A 17,491-nucleotide genomic window follows, 5' to 3' on the forward strand; every position below is an offset into this window, starting at 1 on the left:
TCAGATAAACCCATTCGCAATTCGCAATCTTTCGTTTACCCTCGGACACGGTCAAATCCGATACACCATCCGGAAAAACAAGGCTAAGGGAAACAAGTATGTTCGCATGGTCATATTCGTGCATGCGTACTTGGACAGCTATGCATTGTATTTTTCTAATCTCATTCCTATGGTCTATCGCCTCTCAAGAGCATCTTCAGTGTACCAATTGAGACCGAGGAGGGCTAGGAGTACAAAACGAGCCATCAGCATCAATTCTCATAGTCAGGTGATAGTAATTGATGAGCGGGAAAAACCACTCATCACGCCGGCGTAGTTGGGAGAGGGAAAGTGGGGAAGACCATAGGCACGGGACGTGATGTTGAGCTGTCATTGATGGGAAGGGCAAACTCACAAGGCTCCTTCAACGTCTGATGTTGATATCCCAATACAGCCAATCCACCAGCCTCAGCACTGAAGTGGTATCCCGTCTTGATAGGTAGATCACACCATCTGGCAATGAAGGATCTTGAGAAGTGGCCGTGAGAGAAGATGATTACGTCTGCGTAATCTGCTTGTGCGGGTGTCTCGGCGGCGTCTTCGGCCTAAGTCGCAAGTGATCAATCAATCAGCAACGCCTCTTTACATGTATCGAAGGTCGTGCGCGGACTTACAGCTTGATGGATAGCTCGTACTTTCGCAATGACCCTATCAACCCTCTCAGTCATCTGTTGAGGAGTTTCTCCAGGGGTTTCACCAGGGGGACAGCTATACCCACGACCCAAATATCAGCAGTGAAAGATATCAAGTATTTTTGCTTCTTGGTATTGTACCCATTTCAGAAAGACAAGAATGATATGCCCACTCACCCATCGTCCCAGATATTCCAATCCGCTTTATCCTTCCTAATATCCTTGGTGAGCATCCCCTCGTATTTCCCATAATCCCATTCTCCAACATCAGGGTCGGTGGTGAAGTTGCATTTGATAGGTTTGTTATCGCCGAAGAGCTAAGGTGGGTGTTAGAACAACCAGCATGTGTAGAAGGAAGCGAAGATCGCAGGTCCAGCTGGTGCAGCGTAGCGCGATCTCATGCCAGATTTCGCTCGTAAAAGACATCACTCACCAGCTCAGCAGTCCTCTGAGCTCTCTGTCGAGGAGAGATGATAATATGTCTCAAGTGATTAGGGTTGATCAATTCTGCGTTCCCAATATCATCCATTATCAGCTTGGATTCCATGGGCCATACAACAGACCGAGACTCACTCCCTTTACCCATCATCTTGGGGCTCATCTCCTTCACCATCTTCTCACCGTTCTCCGTCAAAGGTATATCCGTAACACCGGTCTATATCCCAGTAAACAGTACATTATCAGCACATGTAGATCTTCCCGTTGTAGGGTAGTAGAGATGGAAGAAGGAAGAAGGAAGAAATGACCAACGTGTCTTCCATTCAAGGACCACTCCGTCTCTCCATGACGGATCAGGTAGACTCGGGGCATTCGTCTTCCCATTTGTGTATGATTTTCTACTGTTTATCTAAAGATGCAGAAAGGCGAGATATGGGAAGTAGAAGAAAGCAAAGAATAGTAGGATATCTATCTACGGGTATCTCTCCAGTAAACCTGCAATTTGTGGGAACGGCCAACAACGGGTTTTTGTAATATCGATTAACACGTGATTAGTAAAATTATCTAATCAATCCAATCAAATTTGTAATCTCCCATTGGAACTGCACTTTGCACTAAACTACGTCATCTTTCCAGGTGAGTACCCCCAAACGAGTTGTTCAGCAATGCATGCCAACTCTGAGTCAAATTTCCAATGGATCATCTCACTACCTACTTCAAGTCAAGTGCAATCCGACAATCCCCATATCTCTAGCACGTCACTATATGCATGTGTGATACCGTCATCTTCAACACCTACCCAAACATCTTTGAAAACGCCTTCCTCTCCTTCTCCTTCCTCTCCTTTCGTTTCTGCTCAACATCCTTCAAAGCCTTCAACACACCCGCATCGCCAGGAACACACTCCAACGCAGCCTTCAAATCCTTCTCGGCCTCTTCATCCTCCTTCTTCTGAATCTCAGCTAATGCTCGTCGGTATAGGGCCTTTCCTTTTTCAGCCTGTGTCAAGCCATCTACGGCTAATGCTCGGGTGGTAAGGATCATGGCTAGTGTTGCGGCTGGGGGGGAACATTTGAGGGCGGCAAGTGCTGCATTGGTCAATAGAGGTATTCGACTAGGTATGACAAATCATCATCATTAGTATCCATCGTTTTGCTGTTCGAAAGGCTATATGTATGAGGGGTGGTGAGGAGAATTGGACTTACGCTGCTCTGAATCCATCGACTTGGGCTTTGGGCGCATCATCCGGTAAGACCGGGTGAACATCGAGGTATCTAAGGGCTTTTTGGTATTTGTCTAAAGCAGTTGCGAATTGTCCAGCTTTGAATTCTCTATTCACGAACCATGATTAACAGTGCTGGGCCAACAATGTGGAAGAGTTCGATATGAGCGGTAGGCATGACTCACTTAGTACCGACATCTTTCAACTTCAAAGCCACACTCAACGCCTCATCAGCCTTCTCGGCATCTACACCTTCCTCATCTTGTGGGTAGTCCTGTTGATCATCCATCATCCATCAGCACAGGCGTCAAAAGGTTTCTGCATCTCATTCGGTTCAGGCGACGATTTATTGCACTTACCTCCCAGATATCTTCACCACCACTAGCTTCCTGAGCCTTCTTCCTTTCCTCGTCCTCTTTCGCAATATCCTCAGCCGACAAGACACCAGCAGAGGCAATCTTGACCTCTTCATGTGGTTTATCAGAAGTGGTAGGTAAAGCTTCGATCCGTCGTACTAAACCTTTGTTGGATCGCACTCGTCCGAATACCACGTGTTTTCCGTCGAGATGGGGTGTTGGGACGCTGTGTCGTACGTACAGAAAACTCAGCAGCTAGTCCTTCGATTTGACACAATTGGACTGAACGGGAAGAGCAGGAGTGCGCCGAAGCGAGAGGAATAGATAGTGAGACGAGGAATACTCACGTAGTAATGAAGAATTGTGATCCATTAGTGTTAGGTCCAGCATTAGCCATGGAAAGTAACATCGGTTTGTCGTGTTTCAACGTGAACCCCTCGTCCTCGAACTATTCGTATTCGCTGATGTTAATGTTCATTGCATGCTTACGAGCTGTTACTGTCCTCTCATCGATCAAGATGGTCCAGCTTACCTTCTCGCCGTAGATCGATTCACCACCCGTTCCATTCCCATTCGTAAAGTCTCCTCCCTGAAGCATGAAGCTCTTGATACATCTGTGGAAAATCGATCCTTCGTATGCGAGTTTTCGACCGGACGAGTTGGTCTTGTCCCCTAGACAGAGATGTTTGAAGTTATCTGCGGTCTGCATAGGACCGATAAGTCAGCATGACGACAATTCAAGTTTCAAGGCTGCGCAGGCCAAGGCCATGATGCGGTTCTCATAGGGCGTCAGACAGGAAGGGCAGGAGCCAGGATAAATCATATATGGACAAGGTCATCCCACCGCAGGACTGGCAGACTATTCCTGCTTTGCTTATTTCGATGCACAGCAGTCACTCACCTTGGGCACAACATCATCGTACAGCTCAAAAGTCAGTCTGCCAGCCGGCGAACCTCCAATGGTGATATCGAAATAGGTGATGGTGTTGGGCATTGTTGCGGGATGTGTTGCGGGATGTGTTATCGGGATGGAGCCAGGGGCAGAAGTGAGAAAGAGGAGTGGCTTGTAATGATATCAGGCGATTTCACGGATATGCTGGTAAGATGATATGTGCAAGGTATAGAGGGAAGGTCTTCATTCGGATCAACGGTCAACGGTCAACAAACAGCTATGTATTACACAAACGAATTTCGAGCAATTTCTAGTAACCGCGTGTAGTATGGAGACCCCACATACATATAATCTCCACTCTCTGTGCTACTCTACCTAGCCGAAGGACGAGCAAATGCATGCATACATAGACCGAGTTCTGAGCTGCTTATACCTATGAATATATGTACTGCATAGATAGTACAGCGAGACTTCATCTGATATCCAGCCAAGGATGAGGAGAGATCCGAGGTTGAGATAGCTTATAACTTATAGTTTCGCTCTGGTATATGGCTTGTGATCTACCCCACCACGATTCGTCACGCTAATTTGATCGAGTTGATCAGCTGGCTGTCTCGAACTGTCTATGTGTAGATGATTGTGCTACAACAGCAAGAGCTCACAAGAATGCTTTGAATGGGTTCTTGAGGGATAGGAACGCTGCGCCCTATCATCACAAACCTCATCCGTTAGAAATAGCCCGGTAGAAAAAGAGGGTCAACTCACTTTGGGTACAAACACCACGTCTCCTGGTTTGGCTATCAACTTCTTGCCGTTCTGCACCATACTGTATAACCCGCAAGCTATCAGTGCACATATGCGATGCGATGAAGAGGACGGTATTCTAAGGTTGACGAATATCCAACGCCGAGAGGGACAGGAAGAGGGAAAAGGGATTTGACCTACTGCCATTCTCCTTCCAAGATGTATTTCCACTATACCAGTAACATCTCATTAGGATCACCTTGTCATATCTCCTCAAAGTGAAGTGGCATGGTGAGGTTGGACTCACCTCATTTACTGGGAAACTCTCACTATCCAGATCCTCCGCCAAGTGATCTTTCACGAATATCCCGCCCGTGTAAGGCTGGTCGCTTATCTCCGCTGAGCCGAGGTCGCCTATATGATCCCAACAAAGTCAGATCAGTTCTAAACTGGTCGATATTCATATAGATCACCGCTAGTACATCCAGTCCACAGACCACAGTCTGCAGTAAGTGCCAGGCTGAGCTTCGAGATTGCGCTGTACTCACATACCCAAGCTCCCGGTTTGGTATTTACCAGTGGCATTGAATTAACCGAAGGGAAAATCTGGATAAGCGGGCCACTCGACGATGTCATTGTGAGTTATGTATATGATCGATAACTCTTTGAGGTGGATATATGGGATCTTCTCGAGGGGTGGGGATGTGGATAGTAATTTATATTCTGTACGGAAAGAAGCATGCATGTGATAACATTCACAAGAGTCAGCGCACTCTATATTCGGAAAGATCGGGTCATCCAAGCTCTAAGCGTCGCTTAGCTGCGTGTTAGACAAACTTCGATATCTGAATTTGTAAATGAGCGAGTACTCAAGGTTCTTGACCTGGATCAACCAGACCTCACACGACTACTGGGATCGATTGGTCTTCTTTGAGACTGAGGATGGTTTCAAGGATGAACCAAAAAGATTGACTTGGTCGCAACCGCATACAGAGGGTATAATGTGCATACACGTCCCATTGAACCACTATCAATCCAAGAGAGTCAAAAGCAAGAAATAATGAGAGAAAAAACAATGCTAAATGTGATATGAAGTGCGAAGTGAAGATGAAGATGAAGGATAGATCTAGGCAGCCTCTGAATCCCTCTTCTTCTTCTTCTTTTTCTTCTCCCCATCAACGACCACACTCGAATCGCCAACCTCCGATTCGTCCGCTCGTCGTTTCTTCGATTTCTTATCTGATTCTCCTTCCTCTGAAGCTTTCTTAGCTGCCTTGGCCTATTCATCAAAACAAGGATCAGCAATATGCTCAGACAACACATCTTATCGTCCACTGTCACTCAGGAGATGCCACCGTAGAAGCAAAGTGTACTCACAGCCTTCTTAGCTTCCTTCCTCGCTCGTCTCTCCTCCTTGCTCTCACCAACCACCATAGTCTCATCCGCATCCTCCATCGTCACGTCCCCAGCAGCCTCGGACTTTCTCTTCTTCTTCTTATCCTTCTTTCCCTCCCTCTCTTCAGCCCTCTCAGCCCGTTTCTCCTCCTTAACTTCCAACACAGCCTCCACAGCCTTCTTAATAGCAGGTTCAGGTTGAGTAGGTAACAATCCATTTACACTATCCAAAGGTAGGTTATCGGTATTGGCATTGTACGACCCAGACCCGTTATTCGTCAATTCAAACTTGGGTTGAGATCTGCCGTTAACTCCCGAAGTTACTTTTCGCACGGATTGAATACCCGCTTGATGTTCTAATGCCCTCAATCGGGATTCAAGTTTCACTCGGTTCGTTATTCCCACTTCGGCTGATGTGGCTTCTGATCGAGATTCGGCATCTGATAGGGCATCCACACGGATAGAGAGAGCAGCTTTGGTAGCTACCATTCGGGCCATTTTACCCTTCAACTTTTGAGGTGCTTGACCGATCAATGAGGCCTAGGAGAATCCCGCTCATCAGGATTACATTATTCTACACATTCGATCAAGAGGATATGGGAGAGGTCCAACTCACGTGGTAGATCAATCCGTATTTGGGAGTATCATGCTTAGTCTTCAAAGCTCTGAACAAAGCCTTCTCAGCACCGAGGATCTGGACAGTCGATGCAGGGTGTTTGGCCAGGTTCATGAGTGATCCAGCATGGGAGATCAACCTTGCCCCTACCAATTCACCAACAAGGGCAGTAAGGTTAGGTGCGATAGCTTGCATTCGGTTTCTTAGGTATTCGGACAGCTGAGTTCGGTACTCTGTGATGGAGATGACTTGATCACATAACGAGTTGATGTGGGCCATATCGGAATCGGAGATTTCGGTACCCATAGATAGTTCGGCGGCGGCTTTGATGGTGGCTTCGAGATCTTCTGGAAGGATCAGTTCGAATGAGGTCGAGGAGGCGTTGGTTCGGAAACCTATATCAGACGAGACGGATGATTACATCAGATGATGTTCAGTCTGACGAGAAATGGATCGAGTGAGCTCACCCATGGCTTTTACCACTCTGGCGTACGCGAGGTTATCGACGATGATCTTGGCCATTTCGGGGAAATGCCATCCGTACCATTCCTGCGTAGCGAACGAGCGTAATCAGCGTCGACCCGACTATGGATGGACGATCCCTGGTATATGTGTAGAAAATGGACCCACCTTAACCCTCATAGAGTAAATGTTAATTTCCTTATCCAAATCATCCAACAAAGCAATAGCTTGAATAACCATCGTATCAACTTTATCAGTCGAGAATTTGAGCTTGAATCGAGATAAAGAGTGACCCAAACCCAAGGACATGGTGTTCAAGTCTTTCTGGTCAACTCCACCAAGCAAAGAGGCGAGTTGCTGTCTGATACCTCGATAGAGATCTTGGGTGGATGAATCGGATAGGACGGGGATGGAGAGGGTTTTGTTGATTGTTCCGGCTAAAATCGTTCTTCATAATTAGCTTGATCCAAAAATCATCTTTTCCCTATCCCGGGAGAGAGAAAAGGGACAGACATCAACGTACCAAGCTTAGGATCAGAGACAACCAACATCTCCTCCAACTTCTTCTTTTTCTTCTTCTTCTCTCCATCGGCTTCACCTGATCCACCAGCAACATCTACCAAGAATTTGGAGAGCGAGTCGGTTAATCGACCATCTTGGATCGCTGCGAGATCTTCAACGGCAGAGGCTGTAGAGGTGAATCGTTGGATGGCTTGAACCTTGAGGCTGAAACAATACGTAGTACTTGTCAGCTGAAGACCACGCAAAGGGGTCCGGGGGAAATATATCCGCAAGAGTCTGATATGTGCTAGTAAGCCAAATGGGTTGACTCCACTCACGCTTTGTTGGCTCCTTCTGGCGTCTCGAATTCTTTCCATAAATCTTTGGAGTCGATCTTGGCGTCGTTGCTGAGTTTGAATACTACGAAACCGACTGAGGTTTCGGCGAGGACGAGCATGATGAAGGGTTATATAGGAATTAGGTGATGGGTAGAGGTGCTAAGGGGTTATTCTCTGTGAGGACGTGATTCTTCCTTCTTTTTGATCAAGGGTCCCCTTGAAATGCGATACCTGTCGATAGGTTTATTACTTGTCTATATGATCTGTCCAAGTCAAGGTACAGTAAACAGTCAAGTATGCGTGATGATAGCTTTGTCCACGAATAGGATGATGGTGATGGATTAGACACACTTGAATCGTAAATTCTGCAGGTCCAGAGGTTTTTTTCAGAAATTCATATGACCCCGCTTTATCACTTGATAGCGGTATGGTTCCTGAGTGGATCAAGTTATATCCACATCATGCTGTTAGTACTCGTAAGTTCATGTCTCGGAGATAGACTGATACCCGAAGTAGAGTATGTGTGTGTGATCAGTGGACATGTCCGCCCCCGCATTCGCAAGCTATCGAGTAATGCAATGCATCGCAAGCGGTTGACCAAAGTTGACAAAGTGATGATGATATCTTGAAGAAAGAGGTCAGACGATTGTAAAGCTTCTTACTTGTTCACCTTGTTCACACAAACACACACTATCAGCAGCGTTACTTCTCTGTTAGATCCCTCCCTCGGATTCTAAATACACTTTAGCCTATGGTGGTGACGTCTCAAAGGACACCTCATCAGACGTCACTGACATCGACATCGACGAATACAACATCATCAACATCATCAACAGCTGACATACCATCACTCGCTAATCGTTCAAGTGAGAGTGGGACATACAAAACCAATCAAGGCCTTCGGTGTAAAGGGCCAGCTCAGCGTCACACAAGTTAGTACCCTCACCTCATGCACCTACAACATAAATATATATATATATATATATATATAGAGAGTGTCATCCTCATTCCTATCTTATTGTTCGGTACATCCTCATCATCATGATCCACACAATATCATCGTATCAATGCTGATCAATCTAACCAATCAATCAGAATCAAACATACCTTCTCTACCTCGTTCCATTCAGCCGACCTCCCTTCCTTCTTTCGGTACCGCCGCTAGACTCGAATCAGGTGCATTCTCATACGACGACGAGTATTACGAAGGGGAAGAGGATATAGATATCGAAGAGGAAATAGCTAAACTTGAGGACGAATATCTATCAAGTTAGTATGACTCCTCCTTGCACCAACGCAGAGGACAAACAAGCTGATTGATTGATTGATAAACCTCCTATCCACCCATCTCTCACTGTAACTCAACCCACGTTTGTCCCACCTCCTGAATGTAGCGGAAGAAGAGGCAATTGATTTCCAAATGGGCGAGGTCTGGCCCTCCTCCACGCCCAACAGGCTCGGAGAATCATATACCAAGGATGGAGTGACAAAGTCATTACAGGATGTAAGTTGATCTCTCACCTTCCATATCTTCTTCTTAGTCGCTGATCACCTTTCTCATTTCCACTTTCGTCCACCACCATCTGATCATGACCCCTCCATTCTCCGCTATACACTCACTCTACCGTGCTCACTTTCATGTGACATATCATAAATTCCCTCATCGAATTTCCGGTCGCCACTGGCCATTCGAACATATCGCCACGCCACCTATACCATGTCCTCCATTCGACCATGATCATCCCATAAACCCTTATCCCTCAAAACCCTCTTCTCAATTTGGCTATTGGCCCTCTGCACCTCCGCCAAACGATCAGTCTGACGATCCCAGATTATCATGTCTCGGTCTACCGCTTTCCTTGCCGTACGATGTGGAGAGCCTGGCGGAGATGGATGATAAGTTGGAGTTGATCTTGTGTAGGATGATAGAGTGTATCAAAGCGAGAGAATATGGAATGGGTTTCAGAGTTTGGGATTCAGCTTTATCCATGTAAGCTGTCGTTTATTATGTTTCGTTCTATTGATAGCTTACATGTCCAATGGTGTAGCTGGATGAGCATGGGATACCCTATGAAGCGAGATATCAAGATCAAATTGATCTTCGTGTATTATGAGATCATTTGTGAGCTGTCTCCCAGTATTATAGCTCATACATCAGCTAACATTCCTTCTGTAGTCGTTCCTGGCTTATCGTCCTCTTTCATCGAAGACGCAAGCAATCAATTCATCAATCTCATAGGGTAAGTCAGCTGAAGCTCGAACCGTTTCAAGAGCTGATCATCAATGTATGTCAGTGATCGATCTCTGAACATATACGACTTCCGCATTCCCTGGCGACCATTATACGATGCCTTGTACTTTGAGCTATTCCCTCATCCCAATAAACTCGCTCGTCATTCCGTCAACCTCGCGCCCTCATTCCTCAACGTCGCAGAAGCAGCTCAAAGGTTCTTCCATCCTGGAGATGTCGATGAGATGCTTGAAGAAATACTGCCAAAACTCGAGCCTTCCATGGATTCGATCCTAGCCACTCAGACCTTCTTGGTCCACTTCTTACCTATTTCGCATTGTCAGAAATGGTTGCCAGTCAGTAAGTGCCGCGTGATTTCTTTCTATTAAGCAACTATGGACTCACTGCGGATTTATCTGCTTAGTCTTCCGGTTATGGCACGGTTTGAACAGTGGACTATGGGATGATCAAGCTTCCGATTTGATGGGTCAACTAGCAATCGCCCATATCGATCCTGGTAAATCCGATCCATCGGTGATCAAGCGAATCCCGAAGGATACACATAATACTCCAGAAGAACAAGCGAACAATCCAAGTGTGCGAAGGAGGTACCGAAATCACAAGATCCGATTACTAGAGGTAGCTGGGGAAGTCGAGGAAGATGAGGATGGAGTGAATTACTGGGCAAAAGAAAGCTTGTTACCCCCTGAAGAGAACTTAGCAGATCCAAATTGGGGTGGTGTAAGGAAGGATGTTGGTATCTTCAGTGATCAGGAATTCGAATTCTTGATGTCGAAATGTCTGAGATCGCTCAGTAGGTTACCGCTTTCCCGTACCACTGTGGAAGTAACAATTACTGACAATAATCCGTTTAGATGTCCCCGTTGGAGGAAGCATAGCTTCACAAAACTCGATGTCCGTCACCATGGCGGACGCAAGGGCATCAAAGAAGATTCTCGACGCGAAGAAACCAATTGATAGAGTCCAATCTTTGGCCGAGACCATCGTTTTTTCAATGTCGGAAGATTCACCTTTTGCGACTCTCGCGTCTGGAGTAGCTACAGGTACAGCTACGCCCATGCCCACGTCGACGTCTAGTTCTGCACCCATCCAACCTGCTATTGCCAGACTACAGAATGGTTCAAGTATGTCACGATCTGCAAGTAGCGATAGTCTGGCTGTTGCTGGACAGAAGAGCGAGGCGAATAGGAGGTACTTGGCCGGAAGTAAGGCTTTGGATCACCTGAGCAAGCTGTTGACGAGCTGTGAGACTGTAAGTGTATTCATCAGCTGCGTCCGTTATAGTGATCACAGCTGAGAGACATATAGTTCTTCCATCCATCAAATTCTGGTCATTGGTCGGTATTCCTTACGACCTTCCTCTCGCACCTTGCAAGCAACTTTGTCGAAAGGTGGAAGTCCGAGGAAGAACCCGATTGTCGAACTCCAGCTGCTTGGCGGTTGACCCCTGCTATCAAGAGGGAGTTTGTACTATGCTTAAGACCACTTGCTTTGACTTCCATGTTCAACAAGGTGAGTACACCTGGTCGTCTTCCATGCAGGTTCCGATTCTCAGCTGATTCATTGGTTTAGGACATGAACTCTGTCACACCAGCAATCTCAGCTCTGAAGAAGTTATCTCTGCTCGAGCCAGATCTCATCATGCCAGCTATGATGGAGCGAGCCGTACCCTCACTTCAAGGACTTGAGGAAACCCAACGAACCCCAGCTGTCACCTATGCTCTCGCAGCACTATCTCAACCGCTCTCCGCTCGACAAATATGGCGATACGGCGGAATGTATGTCGCCGATATATTTGCTTTACTACTTCCAGGTATCGACCTGAACGATCCTGCCAAAACTGGATTATCATGTATGGCCATCTCCAATATGGTAGACTTCATCCATATGGCCGATATATCAGATAACGATGAGAATAACGCGATACCTGGACCTAGAGCTGTGAGAAAGACACCTAGAGCTCAAGTCGAGGACGATCCGAATGATCCGGTACAACATGAGTTGGAAGATCTGTCACCTGAAGAAGTCAATGGAAGAGTCAGATTCGCTACTTCCGCTTTCAGGGATTGGGTTCCCGAGTTCTTAGGTAGAGTGTTATTGTTATTCTCCAACCTGCCCGAAGAAGGAGGTAAGACTGGTAGAGCTGGTGGAAAGACTGAAGCGTTGACTTTATCAAGTGTTTTGGTGAGCTATCGTAATCGTCGAGGCAAATAATTAGCTGACTTGATAACATAGCACACGTGTGGAGGAGTCTTTGCTGCTCTTGACGATAAACTATTCGATGCGGCCCTCGAACAAGTAGCAGAATATGCAACCACCACTTGTCGAGCCAATGCAGTCGACGCTGTTGGTGAACTCGTCCGAAACCTCGCTTCTGCCAATGCTACCAAAGTGTTCGCCAAGCTTTTCCCGATCTGTAAACAGAGAATTATGCATGAACTCAAGACTGGTGCTTCGTCTTTGAGAACTACTACCACTAGTATTCCTTTACCTGCTGACGCAGGACTGCATTGGTGGCAATCTATTTTGATTGGGATGTTAATACCTGGTAGAATCACGGTGAGTTCAGCTTTAGCACCTGGTCAAACCGTAGCTGACAAGTGCCAACCTCACCCCCCTACCCCGTTGTAGTTGTCCGATCCGGAGATCAGGGGCCAATATATCGAATTACTCAGAGTGATGATCGATTCGACCCTGTCTGAAAGAGGATGGCAATGGACAGGCAAGATTATCGAGAAATCTGTCAGCTCATTGACTTCGATCTATTTCAAAGATATGAGAGGATTGAATGACGATGTCTGCCAAAGTGAAGGTACGTTGACTTGTGTTGATATATGATCTAGTATCAAAATGCTCATCACATTATGGTTGATAGATTTCAAACTCAATCACACCTTATACTGGGGTAAATTATACCGTCCATCAGAAGTCAAGCCTGATTGGCGTCTCCCCTCTGCACAAGACATCGAGATGGCTTTTGATATTATTGGCATAGCGGATCAAGCTACGCAGAAGCTGAACAGCTTGCTGGATAACCCCTCCTACGGAGATAAGGTCTGGAGCAACGAGTTCTGCAGATCTATAAATGTGATTGACAAGATCCTGAGGGGTACATATAACTTGATTGCGGAGATTGAAGCAAGGAAGACCGGTGGTGCCAAAGCGCCTTCGTGGGTTTAGCTGCTTAGCTCGACCATTGCATACATAGCTAACTCTGATCATACCATAGATTCCTTCCACAGGAGATCCTCAAACTTCCCCCGCCATACAAATCAGGCCTTATCCTCACCAACCCCGATGATCCTCGATATCAACATGTGGCAGACTTCCGGACACGAGTTGGCGAAACCTTGCATCGAGCAGCAACGGCAATGCGAACGGCTGGTCAATCCGATAATTCGGTCGATACTGTCAAATTACTAGTCACCACTATCGGTACCTATCTTACCGCGTACGGTGTACGATCCAAGCAATTCTCAAGTGCTCAGAACGCCTACACCGGTATGATGGCTACTAAGAAGATGTACGAATCACAGCGAAAACACCATCGATCAATCTTCTTGGCTGCTGCTTCGGTACATCATCAAAATCGATTGACCACTCTGGCATATTATCGAGTCCGATCGGAGTTAGACGATAAATTGATAGTGAATATACTAGATTTCTGTCTGTCTCCGTTTGTAAGAGTACGACGATCGAGTCAAAGCACCCTCGATACTATTGCCAAGCTCTACCGAGGAACTTGGATCTTATGCTTCCCTACGCTCTTCGACGCTCTTCAACCCGGTACAGATCCCGATATTATGAAAGGTGCCTTGTATGTACTGCGATACAATCACATGGGATTACACAGAATCGCCAAAGACTGGAGACAACTCCTTCAACTTACACAGTGTCTCCTGGGAGCTCACCACGAGAACAAAGCCTCTGTTCAGGCGCTCGTATCAAAAGCGACCGACGAACTCATCCAACGAATCAAGGAACCCACATCGTTCGATATGGATATCAGAACTGAAAAGATCCACGCTGCCGCCAATGATCTGGCGGGGATATTATCTATCAAACCTGATCAAGGTATTATAGATAAGATCCACCAGGGGACCGTAGATAGATTGACTCATCAGGATGAACAATGGGATATATTCGTGGATAAGGTATTGGAGATAGCCAATTCCCCGGGACTGAATTGGAGATACGTCTTATCTGCTAGTAGGTTCTTACTGAGTGTGATGAGGCGAGATAAACCTACGGATGGGAGGTTGGCAGGGTTTTTTATGGGGAATGTACAGAATCCGCATCCTAGGATTAGGGATTATGGGACTGTGTGAGTTTTCTCTTTACTTTTCTGTCTCGGTCTCGTTCTGTCCTGCCACCTCATCTTTTCTCCTTCTCCTTTCAACTCCCCGGAAGTCTTCTGTCCTGTCCATCTCTTCTTCTCTCTTCTTTTGCCCCTCCTCCATCGGTTTACCTGTCCGAACGTTGCAGTTAGAGTGGTATCACCATAGACAAAAGTGATAGTGAAGAGAACGAATGCTGATTTTCCTTTCATGTGGATAGAGGCCTCACCCGACTCCTATTCCACATAGCCCTCAGATCCCTATGTCAAGGGTCCGACGAACTCCTCTTCCTCGAAGAACCCATCGATACATTCACGAAAGAAATCGAATTGACCGATACTTCACGATCGTTCACTGAAAATTACCTGAAATCTTTCAGGGAACCATTACCCTCTGATGAGAGTGAGGCGCTTCTTCAGGATCGTCTCGAGACTGGATGGCTGGCCTGGGGTAAGAAGATTGAGGTTTCGAGGTTGAGCAGGTGGGACGAGGAGATTTGGGAGTGCGAGGATGGGTCCAAGCCTGGTAGGGATCTGATTGAGGGGATGTGGAGGAAGGAGGGATGGTGGAGGAAGGTGAGCCATCTTCTTCTGCTGGGTCGATTTACACGAGGATTCTCTTATCTCTATATATATCTCCTTCGGATCTGTTTTTGTTTCGCTTTACATTGTCCTGCTCGTTTCCTTGACTCCTCGCGCACTATTCCTTTTCTTGTCGCTTTTCAGGGAGATCGCTTTTGGAAGCTTGAGGCTGATCTGATACATCCATTGACCAGGTCGCAGACCACTGGGCTCAAGAATCAGAGCGAAACTACCCCTCAGCCACACATATCGATTTCATCCTTGCCCTCACCCAGTTATACGGTCCGCCGATCTACCACTGTATCAAACCTATAATCGAGGAATACCTGACAGAGATGGAGTCTACCAAAGTGTACGACAGACATAAGACCAGAGCTATGTGGGAGTTCTTAGCTGGTCTAGTACGAGGCTCGATGGAATGGTCTGGGAAGGACAGGAAGGACTTCTGGGTTTGGTTCGAAGGGAAGTTGCCGGAGTTGTTCGGGAATATTAGACATGATACGATCAAGTGGGTTTTGTCCTTCAGTCTCTCTGCCTGAAGATTTCATGCACTGCCTTGTGACATTCTTATGGGACGCTTGTCCTGTCAAAGAAACGCTGACACTGATTGACATGTTTGCTTGTCTAGATGCTGGGATATCTCAGTCGAATACATACTATGTGATCAGGACCCGAGAAGGTTCAAGCCTTTAGTCGATTTCTGTATTAACACGGCCCTCAATGCCGATTTCCAAGGAGGATCAGCGTTCGATCGTGAGCTGCCTTTTCATCCTCGGGACCATGATTAGCTGACGAGTGCAAATTCTTGTAGTGGCACGAAGAGTCCAACTCGTCAGATCGGTCATCCGATGCTTGCAATGGCGGTTCAACGCTTGGGCAGATGAATTTGCTGAACTGTACTTCAAGTCTATCTCTTGCCCCTATGCGGAAGTAAGGGGATTGATGGCGTCTGTTCTGAATGCTATCGACCAATTGAAGGTATGTCTATCAACTCATTTCGAAAAACAAGTTGCTAATAAAACCGGATCGTCAGTTCTACCCATCTTACCCATCCGTCGGAGCTTTGACAGCAGAGATCCTTTCCGACCCATCTGACGAGAAAGATCTCATGCACATCAGAAGCGGTCTCTTCATGCCTCAACTCCAAGAAATAGTGGAATCGCTCCCAAAATGGAAAGAGGATAGACCACATGGTCCTAAAGCTGTGTTGTCCACTCATGACACTGCGGCTCTGACAGGTTAGCTAGATTGTCCAGTTTGAGTGTGCAACAGACAGCTGACGATGATTGTGATTTAGCTTTGAGCTGGTTGTCAGTCGAGCTTTCAGATGTCCATGCTGTAGCTACTTTCCCATATATCATCTCTATCCTGTAAGTTCATTTGCCTGTATTGCGTCCGCCCGGAAATGTCTTGCTGATGGCTGTCAAACAGACCTGCGATCTTCGAGTTGAGGGATTTAAACGATAATGCCGATCTTCAGCGAACAGCTGGAAGGCTATTGGCTGTTATAACTTCGATCACTCCGGCTCTGGACCTGATAGAGCCTTTGATGGAGTCTTTGATCAGCATCCTACAGAACTCTACGGTGAGTATTCTAGCATTACCTCCTAGTGCGATTTAATGGACCGAAGATTCGGATGATGCTGATCTGTGTGAACGATTATGCTTAGTCTTGGCGGACTAAGATGCACAGTATGCCTGTCTTGAGTTTGATATACTTCAGGAACCTTTCGTTGTTATCTGAACCATGTAAAGCTAAATGCTTAGATGTGAGTTGTGATATCCTCTGTCAATTTGCGGAAGGATGTGGACTGATGAGTTCATGTTTTAGGTTGTGTCGGCGTGTTTGAGAGATCCTAATCAGGAAGTACGAGAGATGGCTTCGGCGTAAGTTATCTCAGCTTTCCCCATTCCACTAGCTATATTGATTGCATAAGCTGATAAATATGCTTGTGCACAGCACTCTGAGTGGTTTTTTGCGATGTTCTCAACGAAGTATGGTAGTCGTCCTGAAAGATCGATTTACACGAGAGATCAAATCTACTGTCCTACCCAAACGAAGGGATGCACCTGGTCAGATCAACCCCGAATATCAGGCTAAATTGGTGCAGCTCCATGGTGCTGTTCTGGGAGCTACGGCTTTGTGAGTTGAATTCCCATGAATTGATATCATAAGATATATAGCTGATAGATGTATTGCTTGAATAGGGTCGAAGCGTTCCCTTATACTGTCCCTAAATTCATACGTACGTCTCAGGTTCGCCTCAGCTAATCGGTTCTCATTAAAGTACAAGCTGATGATTTCTGTTGGTCGTTTGCTAGCTAAATTACTCGCCGATGTACTTGCTCCTAGAGTATCTGATCCTGCACCTATATCGACAACTATCAGATCATGCGTTGCTGTAAGCTCACAATCACTTTTTTTCCATCTCGAGGTGGATTAGCTAACGAAGTGATTGGTATAGTCGTTCAAGAGGACTCACGAGAAGTATCAAGATAAATTTACAGAAGATGAATTGAGTGCTATGAATTACGCTCAGGCGGGTAATTCATATTGTACGTTCACGTTCACTTTCCAAATTGTCATTACGAGGTATGATAAACATACTGATTCATCGAGTCTGTAGATGCGTAAACGATGCTGGTGAAAAAGTGAAAGAAATGAAATCAGTACCTTGACAGTGGAA

The 17,491-nt window shown here is 46.3% G+C and overlaps 5 protein-coding genes across 5 annotated transcripts; 1 reads left to right on the plus strand and 4 right to left on the minus strand.

Annotated features, from left to right (window-relative positions):
- Window positions 1-174: 174 nt before the first annotated feature.
- Window positions 175-1,493, minus strand: I302_101429 (uncharacterized protein; the record flags this gene model as incomplete). The annotated part of the gene is made up of 7 exons (XM_065869290.1): window positions 175-224; window positions 395-584; window positions 654-747; window positions 849-988; window positions 1,105-1,178; window positions 1,245-1,326; window positions 1,422-1,493. 7 exons carry the CDS (start codon window positions 1,491-1,493, stop codon window positions 175-177), a joined length of 702 nt encoding a protein of 233 aa, XP_065725362.1.
- Window positions 1,494-1,904: 411 nt separating this feature from the next.
- On the minus strand, window positions 1,905-3,681 carry I302_101430 (peptidyl-prolyl cis-trans isomerase D; the record flags this gene model as incomplete). Its single annotated transcript, XM_019186817.1, has 7 exons — window positions 1,905-2,223; window positions 2,315-2,440; window positions 2,517-2,605; window positions 2,691-2,913; window positions 3,035-3,135; window positions 3,220-3,390; window positions 3,589-3,681. The coding sequence occupies 7 exons, from the start codon at window positions 3,679-3,681 to the stop codon at window positions 1,905-1,907; spliced, it is 1,122 nt and encodes a 373-aa protein (XP_019049695.1).
- A 426-nt stretch (window positions 3,682-4,107) lies between these two features.
- On the minus strand, window positions 4,108-4,959 carry I302_101431 (uncharacterized protein; the record flags this gene model as incomplete). Its single annotated transcript, XM_019186818.1, has 6 exons — window positions 4,108-4,162; window positions 4,242-4,285; window positions 4,345-4,405; window positions 4,525-4,553; window positions 4,631-4,737; window positions 4,872-4,959. The coding sequence occupies 6 exons, from the start codon at window positions 4,957-4,959 to the stop codon at window positions 4,108-4,110; spliced, it is 384 nt and encodes a 127-aa protein (XP_019049696.1).
- A 490-nt stretch (window positions 4,960-5,449) lies between these two features.
- I302_101432 (nucleolar protein 58) lies at window positions 5,450-7,754 on the minus strand (the record flags this gene model as incomplete). The annotated part of the gene is made up of 7 exons (XM_065869291.1): window positions 5,450-5,602; window positions 5,701-6,258; window positions 6,335-6,729; window positions 6,802-6,883; window positions 6,965-7,233; window positions 7,320-7,522; window positions 7,636-7,754. 7 exons carry the CDS (start codon window positions 7,752-7,754, stop codon window positions 5,450-5,452), a joined length of 1,779 nt encoding a protein of 592 aa, XP_065725363.1.
- Window positions 7,755-8,702: 948 nt separating this feature from the next.
- On the plus strand, window positions 8,703-17,431 carry I302_101433 (uncharacterized protein; the record flags this gene model as incomplete). The annotated part of the gene is made up of 27 exons (XM_065869292.1): window positions 8,703-8,904; window positions 9,030-9,139; window positions 9,453-9,625; window positions 9,684-9,757; window positions 9,812-9,875; window positions 9,930-10,225; window positions 10,290-10,679; window positions 10,741-11,138; window positions 11,195-11,398; window positions 11,459-12,070; window positions 12,122-12,445; window positions 12,518-12,698; window positions 12,762-13,056; window positions 13,116-14,210; window positions 14,444-14,798; window positions 14,999-15,312; window positions 15,433-15,557; window positions 15,616-15,782; window positions 15,838-16,042; window positions 16,102-16,174; window positions 16,236-16,389; window positions 16,475-16,573; window positions 16,636-16,691; window positions 16,765-16,947; window positions 17,013-17,050; window positions 17,127-17,206; window positions 17,270-17,431. 27 exons carry the CDS (start codon window positions 8,703-8,705, stop codon window positions 17,429-17,431), a joined length of 6,429 nt encoding a protein of 2,142 aa, XP_065725364.1.
- Window positions 17,432-17,491: the final 60 nt, after the last annotated feature.

Source organism: Kwoniella bestiolae, chromosome 1 (genome assembly GCF_000512585.2).
Source record: "Kwoniella bestiolae CBS 10118 chromosome 1, complete sequence".
NCBI lineage: Eukaryota > Fungi > Basidiomycota > Tremellomycetes > Tremellales > Cryptococcaceae > Kwoniella > Kwoniella bestiolae.